Source organism: Hordeum vulgare, chromosome 4H (assembly GCF_904849725.1).
Source record: "Hordeum vulgare subsp. vulgare chromosome 4H, MorexV3_pseudomolecules_assembly, whole genome shotgun sequence".
NCBI lineage: Eukaryota > Viridiplantae > Streptophyta > Magnoliopsida > Poales > Poaceae > Hordeum > Hordeum vulgare.
In genome coordinates, this window is record NC_058521.1 from 547339237 (window position 1) to 547357471 (window position 18235).

General features: G+C 43.7%; 2 protein-coding genes across 4 annotated transcripts; both read right to left on the minus strand.

Annotated features, from left to right (window-relative positions):
- Nucleotides 1-10657: 10657 nt before the first annotated feature.
- Nucleotides 10658-13037, minus strand: LOC123449422 (DNA-3-methyladenine glycosylase). Its single transcript, XM_045126645.1, has 3 exons — nt 12707-13037; nt 12118-12404; nt 10658-11334 (listed from the first exon to the last, which is right to left on the minus strand). Exons 1-3 carry the CDS (start codon nt 12966-12968, stop codon nt 10999-11001), a joined length of 885 nt encoding a protein of 294 aa, XP_044982580.1. The 5' UTR covers nt 12969-13037; the 3' UTR covers nt 10658-10998.
- A 435-nt stretch (nt 13038-13472) lies between these two features.
- On the minus strand, nt 13473-17201 carry LOC123449421 (methyltransferase-like protein 2). Of its 3 annotated transcripts, none has more exons than XR_006632014.1 (10): nt 16867-17201; nt 16142-16355; nt 15900-16030; nt 15752-15785; nt 15553-15628; nt 14806-14983; nt 14596-14679; nt 14385-14484; nt 14009-14239; nt 13473-13892 (listed from the first exon to the last, which is right to left on the minus strand). XR_006632014.1 is itself a non-coding variant. In XM_045126644.1 (9 exons), exons 1-9 carry the CDS (start codon nt 17143-17145, stop codon nt 14100-14102), a joined length of 1239 nt encoding a protein of 412 aa, XP_044982579.1. In that variant the 5' UTR covers nt 17146-17199; the 3' UTR covers nt 13898-14099. The 3 variants fall into 3 exon arrangements, 1 of the variants encoding a protein (XP_044982579.1); XR_006632013.1 differs by having other exon boundaries at nt 14593-14679; nt 16867-17199; XM_045126644.1 differs by lacking the exon at nt 13473-13892 and having other exon boundaries at nt 13898-14239; nt 14593-14679; nt 16867-17199.
- Between the last annotated feature and the right edge of the window lie 1034 nt (nt 17202-18235).

The following is an 18235-nucleotide window of genomic DNA, read 5'->3' on the forward strand; positions in this document are numbered from 1 at the left end:
AACGGTTGAAAGGGCCTTTTCAGCAATGAAAATCATTAAGACCGAGTTGCGCAACAAGATGTCCGGTTGCTGGCTTAATGACTTGATGGTGTGTTACATTGAACGTGGGATATTCAAAAGTCTAGATCTTGGTAAAATCAAGGAAAGTTTTCAAAAGGATGGTAGGGCACTACCATTGCCTGGGTCCTCTAGGCGCCATTAAAGCTTCACTATTAAGCGGTATGTTTTAGATTGTTATTCTATTTAGACAAACATGTTTACATTTTATTTACCGCTTATTCTGTTTAGGATCATTTAAAATATTAATGTACATTGTGTGTTAGCAGCTGTATGGGTTACTGTGTGTTATATACGTTGGTTTCACATCCAACTTTTTTGGGCTTGGAGTTCGCCCCACCTTATTTTTTTTCGTCCTCCGCCACTGCTGCTGACTACATCTCAACCTTCCACTTGGGGTAACCAATGAGGTGCGAGAAGTATATACATCATCTCGTCATGAGGTTTGCAATATGTTCATGATTAGCTTATAGTGGGTGTCTAGAGTGACAGAAGCTTACACCTGAGTAAGGGAGTTGCTTGCGTATGGGAGTACAGGGGACTTGATGTTTAATGCTATAGTTGGGTTTACCTTAATGATTTCTAGTAGTTGCGGATGCTTGCTAGATATCCAATGATAAGTTCATATTATGATCCAAGTACGGAAAGTATGTCATATCATGCCTCTCCCTCATATAATTACAAGAATGATTACCGATCTTGTTATTAATTGCCTAGGATGAATCCGCACACCATACCATCATTATTCCACACTCACTATTTGTAATATATTGTAATATATTCTAACTTTATTTAGGCAGCGACTATTTTCCATATTTTTTCTCCAATATCATGCAAATCTATCCTCGCTATACCCGCAACGCGGTGTTATTTCTCGCTACTAGATAGAAGCAAACATTCGGTGTATGTAGAGTCATATCGATGGCAGATAGGACTTGAGAGAATATTGATCCTACCTTTTGCTCCTTATGTGTTGGACACTCCATACTTACCACTTCCATCTTTCGAAATTGCTACGATGATTCCTTGCACTCGGGGACTATCAGGCCCTTGCCGTTGTTCTTGGTCCAAGCCATCAGGGAGCATCAAGGCACCCCGACACCAAGAAGTCCAACTCCCGGAAGAAGCATACCACCAACTCACCAATAGAGTGGGTGAGGAGGGAGATTGGGGAAGGAGGACGTGGAGTAGGAACATTGGGGATTCGGAGGGATGAGGGAGGTCGGGGCGACAACATAGGACGATAGCTAGCGCCGACAACTGATAGGGCAGGGGGTGGGCAGGTGGGTTGGGGAAGAACTGGCCCGAGCCCTCCAGATCCAGATTTTATATGAGCCCTACGAGTCAGACGTCCAAGCAAAGGCCCATACATCCGGGGGAAGAAAGGGCAATTCGGGGCTCCCTGGTAACTAGAGGGTCGGATTTCCGACAGGGTGTGCCAGAAATCCAAGGCCTCGGAAAAGCACAAACAAGACATACCGTATGTGCGGTAGTGGTGCCGGATGTCTGACGCCTAGAGCTTTGTTGTTTTTTGCTCCGTGGAAATAGGACGTGTCGGATATCCGGCAATTTGGCCAGATGCCCGGCGCCTGGGGTAGCCATATTTGCTTTGTGGTTACTAGACAGGCCAGAAATCCGGGGGGGTGTCGAATGTGCAGGAGCTGAGACCTTTTTCATGGTAAACTATAGGTAGGCCATATGAAGACTCCACCATGGAGATTTAGAAGAGCTATATAGGTTAAATGGTAACACACATATATAGGAAATCACATGACTTCAAATAATGTAGACTTACTATACCTCACAACATGATAACGATCAAGGCTACCATGTGTGAGTATAAGTGATTTGGCACGGAGAATATTTAAACCTTGGGTCCAACAACACTGCTCCTTCATTTAAAGTACTATAGTTTTGACAAGTATAGTGACTTTGAGAGTGTTTGTTTTATTTGTGCATCACATAGAGACAAGAAGATTCATTAATTAACCCCCGGTAAATATATGCCTACATCTAGACAGGACATGATGTTAGTGCATACACAGGTAGATGATATCATACGACAATGTAAGCTAGCTCCAAGATACCAAGTTTATGCCTTAGTTGAGAAAACCAGGCTTCATCCAGTGGCTTGATGAAGATGTTGGCAAGTTGAATCTCTATACCAACATGCTTAATTGCAATATAAGCTTTTTGCACATGATCACGGATTAAATGATGACGTATGTCAACATGCTTGGTGTGAGGGTGTTGGACGTGCTGCCGTGTGTCACACTCTTCACCGGCTAGGAGGTAGCATGCGGACAACTGTTAGACGAGATGTGTGTTAGCAGTCCTTCGCACAGTCATTGGGGAGGCGTGTCCTTTGACCCTCATCGCAAATATTTCAGATTCAATACCCGTATGCAGACCGAGGGCCATGGTTCCTTTGTCACTAAGCCCAGTGAAAACATGGCGTGAAGGATTGGTGCATCGCGTCATTGCAAACGTTTCTGTATGATGACCCGTGTGCTTAGTATCGATAATTCAGTAAGATTTGCATTTGTCATATTAGGTAAATTGCCATTTGTCAAATTGGAAACATTGACATATGTCGATCTAGTAACATTAGCATTTGTCAACATTGTAACACTAACATTTGTCAAATTTTGTAGGAACAAAACCACCAGTACCGTGTAATTTTGCAACTGAAATTCACTAGATATAAATTTCATTCATAGATTAAGCACTCATCTTTTGTACAAAACAATTCAACTCGTTTGCTAAACCAAACAAACTTTTCCCCAATTGTTGCCAACCACATGTACTAAAGTAGCTAGTTCAACTACGCATACTAGCTAATTTAAAGTATGCGGTACAGCTTAACCATATCTATGGTTAGATGAACTGAATAAAATAGCCCCTAAATACTACTATGGATGGGCTTTGTACTACTTCTAGAAGCCTCTCCTGTGTCGAGCGCGTTCAGTAAGAGGCAGAGGAGGAGACTACCAACAAGCGGAGGAGTCGAATCCGTCGCCTACTCTTGTTGCCCTCCGCCGCACCTGACAGGCCTTCTCTAAGCAGCACGACTCAACGTTGATGTATTCATTCCGCCCCACAGTTGTGTCTTCTGTTGCGGCCACGATGGCAATGAGCTTCTTTGCGTGCTCGACCTAGTGCTCCTACCCCTCATCTAGAAAGTTGATGTAGTGCGCAAGGGCGCTTACGCAAAAGCGAGTGACTGGCCTTTGAAGTCCTCCTCCTCCCGCCTTCGGACTACGATGGTGGAGCGGGTGATGGCCCCGACGGCTGATGGTGGGGGAGGGGGAGGTGGGCGATGGTGTGGTGGCTGCTAAGGCATTTGCTAGTGGGGTGGAAGCAACAGCGACGAGGACTGGGTTGGCGGCCATGACGGTCACCGACACCAGCTTCCTCTGGGTAGCGGTGGTGGAGCGTGTGGTGGGTGGCGTGCGCTGATACGTCTCCAACGTATCGATAATTTTTATTGTTCCATGTTATTATATTATATTTCTTGGATGCTTTGTATGGAATTAGATGCTATTCTATATATTTTTGGGAACTAACCTATTAACCTAGTACCAAGTGCGTGTTGCTATTTTCTACGTGTTTTTGGCTTTTCATAAACCAATACCAAACGGAATCCAAACGCTACGAGACTTTTTGATGATTTTTCTAGACCAAAAGAGGACCTCGAAGATTCGGAGGGAAACCAGACTATACACGAGGAGACAACAAGGCAAAAGGCGCGCCTTGATACCTTGTGGGCGCCACGTGGCCCCGTCTGACCTAATTCCGCTTCCATCAATTCTCTAAAATCTTGAAACCAACAAAGTGTTGGAATTATGCACTAGAGGCAATAATAAATATAGTTATTATTATAATTCCTGTATCAAGATAATCGTTTATTATCCATGCTATAATTGTATTGAATGAAGACTCATTTACATGTGTGGATACATAGACAAAACACTGTCCCTAGCAAGCCTCTAGTTGGCTAGCCAGTTGATCAAAGATAGTCAGTGTCTTCTGATTATGAACAAGGTGTTGTTGCTTGATAACTAGATCACGTCATTAGGAGAATCACGTGATGGACTAGACCCAAACTAATAGACGTAGCATGTTGATCGTGTCATTTTGTTGCTACTGTTTTCTGCGTGTCAAGTATTTGTTCCTATGACCATGAGATCATATAACTCACTGACACCGGAGGAATACTTTGTGTGTATCAAACGTCGCAACGTAACTGGGTGACTATAAAGATGCTCTACAGGTATCTCCGAAGGTGTTAGTTGAGTTAGTATGGATCAAGACTGGGATTTGTCACTCCGTGTGACGGAGAGGTATCTCGGGGCCCACTCGGTAATACAACATCACACACAAGCCTTGCAAGCAATGTGACTTAGTGTAAGTTGCGGGATCTTGTATTACGGAACGAGTAAAGAGACTTGCCGGTAAACGAGATTGAAATAGGTATGCGGATACTGACGATCGAATCTCGGGCAAGTAACATACCGAAGGACAAAGGGAATGACATACGGGATTATATGAATCCTTGACACTGAGGTTCAAACAATAAGATCTTCGTAGAATATGTAGGATCCAATATGGGCATCCAGGTCCCGCTATTGGATATTGACCGAGAAGTCTCTCGGGTCATGTCTGCATAGTTCTCGAGCCCGCAGGGTCTGCACACTTAAGGTTCGACGTTGTTTTATGCGTATTTGAGTTATATGGTTGGTTACCGAATGTTGTTCGGAGTCCCGGATGAGATCACGGACGTCACGAGGGTTTCCGGAATGGTCCGGAAACGAAGATTGATATATAGGATGACCTCATTTGATTACCGGAAGGTTTTCGGAGTTACCGGGAATGTACCGGGAATGACGAATGGGTTCCGGGAGTTCACCGGGGGGGCAACCCACCTTGGGGAAGCCCATAAGGAACGTGTTTGTTAATTTAATCCGACATATTAGTTCGCCCCTCCCCTTTATATGTCATGTTTTACTGTTAGTCTATGAACACTTACTTAATCTATGAATGGTCCCGGGTTCGACCCCCACAAGAGGCATTATTATTCCACTTCCTCTTGCAAATAAATCAAACACTGACAAGTGGGTCCTGTGGGTCCTGCGGTATCCCAACTATTTTTTAAGTAATATACTATGCACGGATAGGTGGGTCATGTGTGTCCCACGTGTCAGCATATGCGCCTAGTAACGGTCAACTACATTGACCCAACGTAAATGTTGTGTTTTGGGCACACTTGGGTGCAGGGCCAAGTGATGGGGGAGTGAGGGGCGTTAGTTGGATGGGGGAAACTGAGGAGTGATAAGCAACCGAGGGCACAAAAATAGAGATCCCTAATGAATATGCTTAAGGATCTGAACATATGATTTTCCACCAAGTAAACCAACTAGCATCAACTACAAGTTGTAATCAATACTACTAGCAACCCCGAGGTACCAATCCGAGGTTTTGAGACAAATATTGGATTCAAGAGATGAACTAGGGTTTGAGATGAGATGATGCCCGTGAAGTTGTTGATGAAAAGATTGGTCCACCCATGATGGAGGAAGCGTTGGTGATGATTATGATTTCGATTACCCGCTCCCGGTGGGAAGTTTTCCCAGCGGAATCACTCCATCGAAAAGCAAAAGTGCTCGTGCCCAATACGCGCCCACAAGGCTTGTGGCCACATGATGGGTCCTCCTCTAGTGATTCTTTCGCCAATATTTTTTATATTTTTTAAAATAATTCTCCGTCAATTTTTAGGTCATTTTTGGAATTCTAGAAAATATCCAAATCTTCTATAGCCCTTTTTGGTCCACAATTCCAGTTGTCGTTAATTTCCCACTTTGTATCATCCTTGTGAAATAAGAGAGAAAATGGATTAGGATTGCATCATAAAATGAAATATTGATTGAAAACATAATAAATATCAATAAAAAACATGATGCAAAATGGACGTATCAGGGGCATAATTAGGTTAAGAGTTCAGACCAGAGTTGCTTCCTAAAGTATATGCATTATAACCCGTAGCAACGCACGAGCGTTCTACTAGTGTTAATTAAGAGGAGAATATAGTTTTACAATTGTCACATACAACATTGATGACAACTACTCGTGCATTATTATTTCCCCTAGTTTCTTTGCACCCACGGCGACCCATAGTTTCGCCTCGTCGAGGATGATGTTGAGGATGATCGAGACGGCACACTCTTGTATTAGAAGACACGGGCATGTTTTGTCGATATTTTTAATCATTCTTACTAGTCAAAACGTAGTTCTTCACATCTATATTCACTTTAGTACTAATTCGACTAATTGATATTCACGATTAATACCTTGAGCAAAAGCCTCAAAGCATCTAAAGTCAGACTTATCAAATCTGCCCTTCTCCCTCCCCCCCTAAACGTGTGCGTATGCGCTCTGTTAATGACCGAGTGTGTCCATTATGAACCCTATTTGTCCTCTATGTAACCGTATTTCTCATTTTCTTCATCATATGTCCGATCACTTGTATGTGATTGATGGAGATAAATAGAGGGAAATAAAGTAATGAACAAAGAAAAAAGTGGTTCAGGATAGGCTTCGTGCTACGTTACGGATTGACCGGACACGTTCATGAACCCTCATACCCTTCCTACATTTGTCGTCAATATAATGATTTACAGAGAACATAAATATATAAAGATGATATGAGAAATCCGATTCGATTTTTATTAATCTTCTTCTGCCCGGTCTTTGATCGGACCCTTTCACGAACGCTTAAAGCCTTATTCGGTTGCATTGGGTTTGAGGGGGTTAAAGGAGATTATAAGGGATTACATCTCCTGTAAGTATAATTCCTCCTCAATCTCCTTCAAACCTCTCCAATCCTCTTGGGGAAGGGATTAAACGAACAAGCTCTAAGGAGGATTTGGAGATGCCGGTTGTATATGCTCTAAAGGAGGCACTACGCCGAAGTATAGGGAGTACTCGAAAGTAAGATGTACGTACCTCACATGAGTGACTCGGCTTAAACTCCAAGAGCGTAGAATCGTTATATGCAATTGCGAAAATAAGAGGAAAAATACGTCATAGTCTATTTCCAGTCCGGTAGGACGGTCGACACGCAGCGAGAGAGAAAGCTAGAGAGATTGATTGACGGCATACTAGTCCAAATCTAGCCCGCCCTTCTACGTCCACAATCAGATGAAGACCACTTAACTAATCGGAGCATGCATGGGTCGCACATGTGTTTGCGCTTTGGGCAAATCACCCCGTCCGGGACTGAGAGCAGACCGGATTAACCATCACGTGGTTCGTACTCCTAGCACGATCAAGATAGCGTTGGACCTATCTGGCATGCGCGCGCCGGCCTGACCTGACCAAAGGTGAAAGGCGCGTACGATCCGTCGGCGTTCCACGTGCAGCCAACCTCCATGGTTACCAGCCTCATTCCACGTCAACCACCGGCCAATCAATCAGGCCACCCCCGTGGTTTGGAGACCAGATAAGGATCATCCATATGCATGGTCGACCACACCAGTGCTGATTCATTAGCTTCGTTTAGGGCACGGTAACTCGCATGGTTAGCTTTGTTTAGGGCACGGTAAGTTGCTCCACAGGTTTCACACATATATAGCTTGCCAGCTTTTGGCTTTTCAGTCTGCACACAAAACTAAGCCTTGCATGTGCTTTATCCAGAATCGACATGCTCGAGGGGGGTATGTATATCTATGAACAAAAACCTGAGAGCTAGCTCTGTCAGACGTACCGGTTGGAATTAGATGCTAAACTAATGCAGAGCGCCGGGTGATTCCTTGTCACATGCCTATAGCTACGCCCTCGTAGCCTGGCTCCCCTTTGGCATCACGCACACCACGCAGAATCGCACAATCAGGCAGCTAAACTAATCAAAGTTTAGTACCAGTACTAGCAGCACCACTCATATTAACTCATTGGTTAGCTAGCTAGAGCTGGCTTTTGCTTGGGGCTTAAACTATGCGCTGCCACTGCCATCCTTATCTCAGACACCTCCCGCTCCTGTTTCCCCATCTCCAACTTGCGGAATCCCAAGGCCATATATATGTTAAGAGATCAACCCGTCGATCACCCACCGATAAACGCTCCCTAATCAAATCGAGCGTCGCGCCGTGGTGACCACCCAAACCTAATCTCCTCGGGCCGCGGGCTAGCCCTGACGCAGGCCCTCCTACCTCGCCTAATCTAACCATGCCTTTCGACCTGAACAAGCGGTCAAGGCTTAACCTCGTCGCAATTTGCAGGGAAAAGCTTAAGCTAGCTAGCCAGGCCTAGGAGGAGGACGTAGCATGCAGGCGCTTTGACAAGATCAAATCCCATTACAGTATTTGGTCTTGATCGGGCGGCCGTCTCCTGGCGTGCATGTGCACGCCGGACGGAGCAGCAAACGCAGAGGAGTACGCAGCGCACACTCTTCGTCGTCCTCGAGGCGCGCGCGCGTGACGGTGCGGGCGTGATACGGCCGATCTCCTCCGTGGCCTTTTGCGTGATAGCGCTACTAATCAATCGCTAGGGTTATTCAAATCAGCAGTAGCAGCTTATTATTAGCTAGGTGGACGTTGGCTTGCCCTCGTCGTTTACTCGCGCGTGCAGCTAATTTCGCACTACCCAGAGGCTTCGCCTTGCCATCACTGACCGACCGATCGCCGTCGAGTCAGTCAATGTGTCTCCTCCAACTCCAAGCTAGCGAGTAGGTCAGCTAGTCAAGGCAAGGTACCGCCGCTGTCACAGTACGTACGTGGTAATAAAACCTAAAACTGAAAGAGATCACTGTGTATCTCTGCAAGTTGCAGAAGACTAGAACAAATGTTAAGTCAATCCAAGGCATCTACGTCTGTGTTAGCCGGAAGATGCCTCCTTTGTCCGTGGTTGGAGAGTACTGGATCACGAAAATATCTTATGATTCCTCCGTCTCGGTATATAAGCTATGCATGTTGTTCTAGCACTACTCTACCGGATTAGGGAGAGCAGCCAGTGTACGTACGCTACGTTTAGACTTGTGAGAGGCCCTCCACCACCTAGGGCGCGACACATGTGTATATATATTACGTAACCTCGGTACTAGAGGCGGAGTCCATCGCGGCAAGAGGTGTAATAAACTCGATGTTTTGTTTTCCTACTCACATCAGCGCTAATGCCAAGTTCTAACCGGAATCATGGCCGGCCGTCTGGCATTGCATTGCATTGCATGCATGCATGCTTTCCCAGAAAGGCGCCACATTTCAAGGGATGCGGCATCGATCCATCCATCCATTGGACGGCAAGCGCGCAAGGCTTCAACCCCAAGGTTGGCAGCTAGAGTAGACTAGAACCAACACACATGGCATGCTTCAGGCCATGATAGTCTGTTAAGATCGTGCTCCATCTTTTTCCCCCTCCCTTAAACTAATCCCAGTTGCATGTCAGTAAAGCTTAAGCACCAACCACTGAATCGGGCAAAGGATGAGGCTAGCTCGCTCCTAGGTAGGGGACCATCGCGCCGGGAAACATCCGGACAAAGCCTCATTAACGCTAACTAAACAAACCCCGTTAACTTTGCCGACTTCAGCTACGGCCACACCACAAGGCTCACACAGGTGCTCCTCTATCGTTGCGGTGCCACGACATGGGCCCATGCTTGCCGACCTGGCTGCCCGAGAGAGCGACACGCGCACAGAAGTCGCGCCGATCGTGTGAGCGGAGCGGGCGACCCGGGCCCGCACATACCGAGGATGCCGCCCTCGAGGAGTGTGGAAGGCTTATTCTTTTGGCAACATGATTTGATTCCCATGTTTAAGCAGCACCCCAAGTGTGGGGTTAAACAAAGGGTTTATGTGCGAGAGGGATGTTTAAGGAGGGAGATCACGGCCATGGCGAGGCGAAACGTGGCCATCGTGTCGTGATTAGTTTAGGGGCGTGTTCCTTGGTTACTCTAGTTGCCTAATTAACAACAGGTTGATGAATGGATGAAAGGTGGCGGAACTTTCTTGTTTAGGGGCTCGCTTCTCTAGGGAACAAACTTTATCTTGTGATTTTGCCATACAAGGCAAGTGTGTGACATAAGGGCTGACGAATAGCATTGTTGCCATGTCGACGCACCAATAGACTCATACGCTACATTTTGGGGTCAAAAGAACAACCATAAAAATGGATAATTGTCAGCATTGTTCGTAGTACATAGACACGAGTGCTAATAGTCAGAAAACCATACCACACTGCTTACTGTATGTAGTCTTTATACATGCATGATGGCCACCCGTTCACACTCCACAATACAGATGCTTTACAAAGCAAACCACAACTTCACCATGCACCCTGTTTCACCATTTTGTACGATCTACCCCTCCGTTCCTAAATATAAGTCTTTTTAGACATTTCAATAAAAAACTACATACGGATGTATACAGACATATTTTAATGTATAGGTTCACTCACTTTGCTCCGTATGTATTCCCCTGTTAAAATGTCTAAAAAGACTTATACTCCCTTCATTCCTAAATATAAGTTTTTTTAAAGGTTTCATTAGAGAACTACATACGGATGTATATAGACATACTTTAGAATGTAGATTCATTCATTTTGCTCCGTATATAGTCTCCTTGTGAAATGTTTAAAAAGACATATATTTAGGAACGGAAGGAGTATTTAGAAACGGAGGGAGTATAATGTACTCACACTACAAGTGACCTGACACCTAACACATCAGAAGAAATGCACTGTCAAACCAACTGTCTGACGAAGGTAGTAATAACTGTCATGTCTGACGAGCGGTAAACACAAGATGAGCACACATATGCTCCCTCCGTAAACTAATATAAGAGCGTTTAGATCACTAGTCTAGTGATCTAAATGCTCTTATATTAGTTTACAGAGGAAGTACAAGATAAAGAATGGTGTACTATGATACAAAGCAAGGCAAGTTTCAGAGGCTAACTACACCTCGCTGATCTCTGAATCCTCTGAAGCAGGCGACCCCAATCTTATCTCGGCTCTCATGTTCTCCTCGGCAGCCTTGGGCTGGCTGCGAGCCTGATCAAACCTGAAGCAGCACCGTAGGTGGTCGTTCATGATCCCGGCGGCCTGCATGAAGGAGTAGACCGTCGTGGGGCCGACGCACTGGAACCCTCGACGCATCAGGTCCTTGCTCATGGCCTCAGATTTGGGCGTCTTGGTGGGCACTTGGCGAGCGTGGCGGAGGTCGTTTGTGACGGGCCTGTGGTTCACGAAGCTCCAGCAATACTTGTCGAACGATCCGAATTCACGGATTACCTGCAGACGGTCATTGGCGATAGCGAGGATATATTGTTAGTACCGCCAGCACCCAGCAGTTGCTGAAATCCAAGGGTACATTTTATTCGAAGGAAACCACTGAATCTGTTTAGCTGAACGGATGCTGCATGTTGCAAAGTAGTACTCCAGTATGTTGCAGGAGTAGCAGTAATCCAAGTATCCAAGAAAGAAATGATAAGTACTCCGTATAGCATAGTGGTGGTGGTCGAACAGTTCCGTTCTCTATAAAGCAAGTGATGATGATTACTCCCTCCGTTTCTAAATATAAGTCTTTTACATATTTCACTAAAGAACTACATACGGAACAAAATGAGTGAATCTATATTCTAATATATGTCTACATTCTAATTAATATATGTCTATATATATCCGTATGTAGTTTTCTAGTGAAAACTTTTAAAAGACTTATATTTAGTAATGGAGGAGTATATTACAGTATGATTACAATTTTTTTTTTGAGAAATCGTTATGGTACGATTACTAATACTAATGCGAGTGTCACATTGTTCAGAATCTGAAACTCTCAAAGCACAGAAGGTATGGGCCATATGGCCCATGGAAAATTCATGGGCTTTTATCAGGTAGGTGGGGAATGGCTTCATTTTATTTTGAAAGAAGCTCCTCTGCTATAGCATTTTATGATTGACTGGAGGAACGAAAAAGTAAATCAATTTATATGTCTCAAATCAATGATAAACTAGAGAAACTTCCGTAAAATATTCAATTTACCATTTGAATTCACCATAAACAAAACAAAAATACCTTTTTCATTTGCTTGGCGTTTGCGACCAGAGCTCGCATCTTTTGCTCCGACAACAACGTGCCTCCGTTTGACCTGGACAACCGGTTTATGTTCTTGTCCGTGCAGTCGCGCACGGACGCATTGTAGAAAGCATCAATCATCTCCCTGAGCTCCTCCCTCTTGCTCAAAATGACGGGCCAGGAGAGCTCAGCTAAGGCTTGTGATAAGGTAAGCAGCTCAAACAGCTTACGGTCATCGTGTACCGGAACTCCCCATTCTTCATCATGGAATGCAACGTACAGGGGCTCTGAAGAAGTGATGGTACGTACCATCAGATGCATGCTTGCCATAACTGGTTAAGTCTTAATTTATCATGTACTTTCTCTGTATCTAAATAATTATAATTATTAAGAAATAGACTAGTTTTCTATAACTTTAATTATTTAGGTACAGAAAGAGTATTTCATAGGTCGATTCCAGCGGTCAGCGGACTCCGGGGCACACCGGAAACGAAACGAAGTACGTAGAGACTAACCAAAGTTGTCACCAGAGGTTTTTTCTTTTCATTTTTTGAGGAAAAGTTGTGACCGGGAAGTGGGAGGTCCTCACCAGAGTTGGCGGTGATCCAGGAGCACCTCCTCTTCTCCAGCTCCGGCGGGCTCCTACGTCTCTCTGACAATGCGGACCCGCCACAGCCCCCCCTGCTAACGCTCTTGCGCCGCTTCTCCCGATCATCCTCTGCTTTCGCCTTCCTACCGCCATGCGCCTTGGCAGTTGCCACTGCCATGGAAGGGGCCGCGGGGCGAGCGGTGCGGATGCGCGGGAGCTCCGGCAAGCCGCTCGCCGGAGGCTCCGACCTGACGCCCGGCATATCCGAAAGCGGCAACCGATCGATCGATCGAACTTGCAACGGTCTGGAGCAGGCAGGCGCATGTAGACAGACGCGGGCTCGACGGGCGAGCGGCTAATAACAAGGTTTTTGAAACGAGCGGCTCCGTTACGTCGGTGCTCGTACGTTGTTTCGGGCTGGAGGTCGCCGTCGGGTGCGGGTGCAACGGCCTCGGCACGAACGAGGCTTGGCTCCGACGGCTCGTACCGTTTACGCGCAGGCGTTGCCGCCATGCACCGCCCCGCCACTCTCGCACAACCTCGCTGTCGCTTCCTCCATCAGCACGTCCGCACCGAGCTCTGCCTCTGGGGACGTACCTATGTGGTTCTCGTCGGCAGCGACAACAGATTTCTTCTAGCCGAAGAGAAAAATGCACGTTCTGTACAAGGAAACGGACAGCAGTGCGCACATATGGATGCGGGTAACAGCATTGGTTCCAGCAACTTCCAGCGCCAGGGAGTCGTTTTGCTACAAGAGGATGGACAGTTTACATCCAAATGTTCCCTTCAAGAATGGACCAGGATTCATGTTAGATCGATAGACCAGTCACAAGTTTTAGGTGGCAACTTTTTTTTTTCCTTTTCAAAACGGTAGGTACTAGCAACTTTTGATCTCTGCGGCGTGCTCTCACTTGCCGGGCAGAAGCAGATACAGTTATTCGCAAAAGAAGAAGAAGAAATAAGAAGCAGGATACAGTTATGTGGGGAACCGCAGTGTAGTATTGATCGTCCTTCGGTCAAGCTTAGATAGTTTCAAATCGAACCAACCAACTTTTGACAAAACTGAACCTTGTCAGTTGCCATTCCGTACCAATTAGCTATTGCTATGCAGTTTCTGACTGCTATAGTGACAACCAGTTGAGGTTCATGGTCCAAAATGCATCACGCTGAAGGTGCTCTTGACCGCCTAAAGACCAACAAGCCACGACACTCTCAGTTAATAAGAGAAGCTATAAATACAACAGTGTAAAATGCAAGGCATGACTGCTAATCATAGGAGAATGGACATAAGGAGCTACTTACAGAAAACACACGAGACACAACGCCACAAGACACAGCATTACGTCGATACAGCGATTGTTCAACTCTGCATATCATGCTCCTGTCTATCAGTTTACTTCTTTGAGAAGTACATGGAATCCTGAAAATGGAGCGGCTCGTTTCCCCAAGAGGTCCACCCGGAACCCAATTCTCTTGCAAAAAGCTCTATGCACCTCGGGGGTTTAGGACCAGGAATATATTCTGAAAGTATTTCTTTTGCAGGTTAAGGAATGACCAAAAATCATATTGCAGCTATACAAAGAGCCGCATTGTGGTTATGACAGAATATATGCTTCATTGCAAATAATCCAAATAATAAATAAACAGGATAGACAATGACAATTACGGGCAAGGATACTCTGAAGGGGAGGTTTCCTTGAGTGTGCGCCCGGAACACTCATAATTACTTGGCTGCCTTGCAGAAACTTAAATTCCGATCCTGATTCAGCTTCTCTATTCTGCAGGAAGGAAGCCACGGGAACATAATATATCAATTTCAGGGTACACGGTCCAGATCAAACGTTGAATTCCACAAAAAGGCAAATAATCTAGAGGAAAGAACTCACAACATTTATGTAGCCAAGAAGGAGACATTCATAAGGCCTGTGATGGAATAAGTCTAGATCGCCAATCAGTGAACCATCCGACTTCACCTGTGATTTGTTGAGATTTTCAGGATCACATTGCACAAAACTAATGACACCATTGTAAAATTACTAATGAGTCAATGAAATCATTGTTAAAAGATAGAAGGTGGCACATGGATATTAACCAGAAACCTTCAGCCAGTAAAACTCCGTGGGGTCTTTGACTCCCCAAGATGGAAGCAATTCCTCCTCAACAAATCTTCGCAGTTTCTCCCGATTTGTAATCCACAAAACTACAAGAGCTCCAGCTGGATGTGCAAGTTCTTGAACTGGAAGATACAACAAATTTCTATTGGGAAGTGTAGGATACCTAGGGCATACAGTGTTGAATAAATAAACTGCAATTCATAAAGATGCCTAGCTGATAATGCATAAATGGAATTATTACAATTAAAAAGATGAAAACAATAGAGAAGATGGATCCGTTTTAGTCCAAGAACATTTAGTTCTCATGAAATCACCAAGCATATCCCCAAATCAGGTTTTATTACAGGAGAACATGATATCAGCACACATGGTTCATGGTCGGTGTATCATAAACTCCCGTAAATCATAGGGCACAACAAAAGATACATATAAAAGGACTCAAGAAATAAGAAATGCTGTAATTACAAATGCAATATTCAGGAATAGTACGAAAAGAACCATGTTATAGCTCAAATATCACATAGCTGTTCTAACATTCAAGCATAGCAATCCAGAGTTTAACTAGTTAGTTAAAAAAGAGAGGCAGAAAGTTAACAATTCAGTGTAGATTAATTAAGGCATCTCACAAATAAACAAAAGGGAGAAACACTGGAAAGTCAGCCATCAATAAGCCCGGACAATCTAAAGTTTCGCTTACTTGGCAGAAGTAGAAGAAAGAAAGAGATAACTTACGCTTCTTTCTGTCGAACACATCCATTCTCCCAAGGTGGGTCAATAACTATAAGGTTGTACCCTATATTAGGATTATCTGGAGAAGGAGGACATCATCCACAAAATAAACGAATTAAGTACATTTGCCAATGCAATCTTAACAAGCACAGCAAGATCTATCCCACGTATTAAAACATTTTTTATGCTACATTCTACGTACCAGGAATGAGATCACGAACATGTGTGAAGTCAGTCTTCAGTTTATGTATCATCAGCATCATATGCCAAAAAAGGAAAAAGAATTAAGGATAGACTTTCACTTGGATGAAATTAGATGAGACACCTGCACTAAAGAATGATTAACTCACCATCATGAAGCAACTTCCTTTTGGTAAAATATAAAGTCTACTCTGAAATTCTCCTTCTGCCTCATCGTTTTCTTCAACATTGACTATCCTATTAAACAACGGACTGGATCTCTTTTGGACATCACAGGTACCTAAAACATGGTAGAGTAGGAATTTATGCACTTATGCATCATATATACCAATAATTCTATAAACATGGTCACCAAGAAGTACTCGTACAATTTTTGGTTTGATTATTTTACCTGCCTCGTACTGACCAAGAGGCTTCTGAAAGCAAATAGTCATCTCGTAGAAAGGGGCTCGCCATGAGCCCCCAAGCTCAACAAAATTGTTCTCAGAACTAGTTTCGACATTTGAGCAGCTTTCATCTCCCTTGATCATCCCCGGAATGAATTCCAAGAGATTTTTCGCCTCGATGAGTGAATTATGAGCGCTAATTAGCAAAGGCCTTGCTTCCTAGCAAATGGAACACCACAAGAGATCGAAACATTACATCCAAATACCAGTAGAACAGAACACTATTCAGCCTATTTCTCTATCAATTGGTATAGGCACAGTATGACTGTTTCATGAACAGACTGACAAGACACCAGATGTTAATAATAGCTACTCTCTAAAAATACCTAAAAAAATGCAATTCCAAATTTCTTGTTTGCTGATGACACCATTAAACTTTTTATACTCCCTCCGTTCTAAAATATAAAACCTTTTAGAGATTTCACTAGGAGACTACATACGGAGTAAAATGAGTGAATGTACACTCTAAAATATGTCTATATACATCCGTATGTAGTTTGTAGTACAATCTCTACAAGGTCTTATATTTAGGAACGGAGGGAGTAGTTTATACTGTCGTTGCTGCGTATGAGCCAAATGCAAAGTTGTTGTCACCAACGAGGAGTATTAGAACAAGTAAACATCAATGAATGAGAAAGCACAAATCTAAACCAATGTGTCACATCGTCACCTGGTGCCGCGCTTCTGCGATCCGCTCCACGGCGTTGAGTTCCCGGGGTTTCGGCTGGCGCTTCCGCTTGCGCTTCTTCCTGTCCGGAGACGGCGCCGTCCCCTCGCCTCCCTGCCGCGACGGGCCGAAGCTTCGGGAGTAGTACGCCGACGGGACGAGGCGGAAGCGCCGGTAGGATTCGCCGAGGAGGCGCACCGGGTCGACGAAGGCGGCGCGGGAGCCTGCGAGGCGGTAGATTCCCGTGGCCTCCAGCGACCGCAGCTCGTCCGTAGCGTCCATAGGAGAGGCGCCGCCGCGGCGGAGGGGTTTGGGTCCGGAGGGAGCGTCGGCAGCAGGTAATCTATTCTAAATAAGTGTCTGGAGCTTACTACTATTTTGTATAAGATCTAGTATAAAATTCAGACACTTATTTTGAGACGGAGGAAGTACCTACTAATAAAAAGCCAACGGCCCGCCCGGGAGTTTGCAACTCGCCCACACGTCTCCATTATCATTTACTAGCAAAAGAGCTCGTGCGTTGCAACGGGATCAAACCATACAACACGTTTTAACCTAATAATCATGACTTAAGATCTTTATTTAAACTTACTACAAAAATAGAATTTAGAAATTATTAAATAAGTAAAATAACAATATATTTAGATTGTACGCATCACTATAGATTCAAATTACATTATAAATAAACTTTTAAAAAAATAAATAGGTAACATACATTATATTTGATTCAACATATTTTTTGAATGAAAGTTCATATGTAATAATTTAAAATTAGAGTTACATTTTCAAAGATATAATTTTTTCAAGTATTTGTTAATTATAATTGAACCACGGATTAATTAACAACATGAATCGGTATTGTTACAAAAAAACTGATTGTACGCTATTTATTAAAATTACAGCATAAATATAATTTTAAAATTATTAAATAGATAAAACAACATTATATTTAGATTGTGCGCATCATTATTAATTAAAATTATATTATAAAAAAAATTTAAATAATTAAATAGATAAACTAACATTATATTCAGATTCTACATATTTTTTAATAAAATTTCATATATAATAATGTAAAATTGGAGTTACCGTTTAAACGATATAATTTTTTAAAGTATTTTGCACTTATAATTGAATTACAGATTAATTAATTAAAAACTGTAGCGGTGTTTTCGAAAACATGCGGAAAACTTTGGTTTTTTTTTACTTAAGTATGTATTGCGGGTTTATTTTATAAAAACTGAAGAAGGTTTCTACAAAAAATAAAGAAAACGATTCGTTCTCTCACTTAATTATGTATTGCGGTTTGATTTTCGAAATTTATAGGGGGTTTCTGTAAAAATACAAAAACCGATTCGCTTCTCACTTAAAT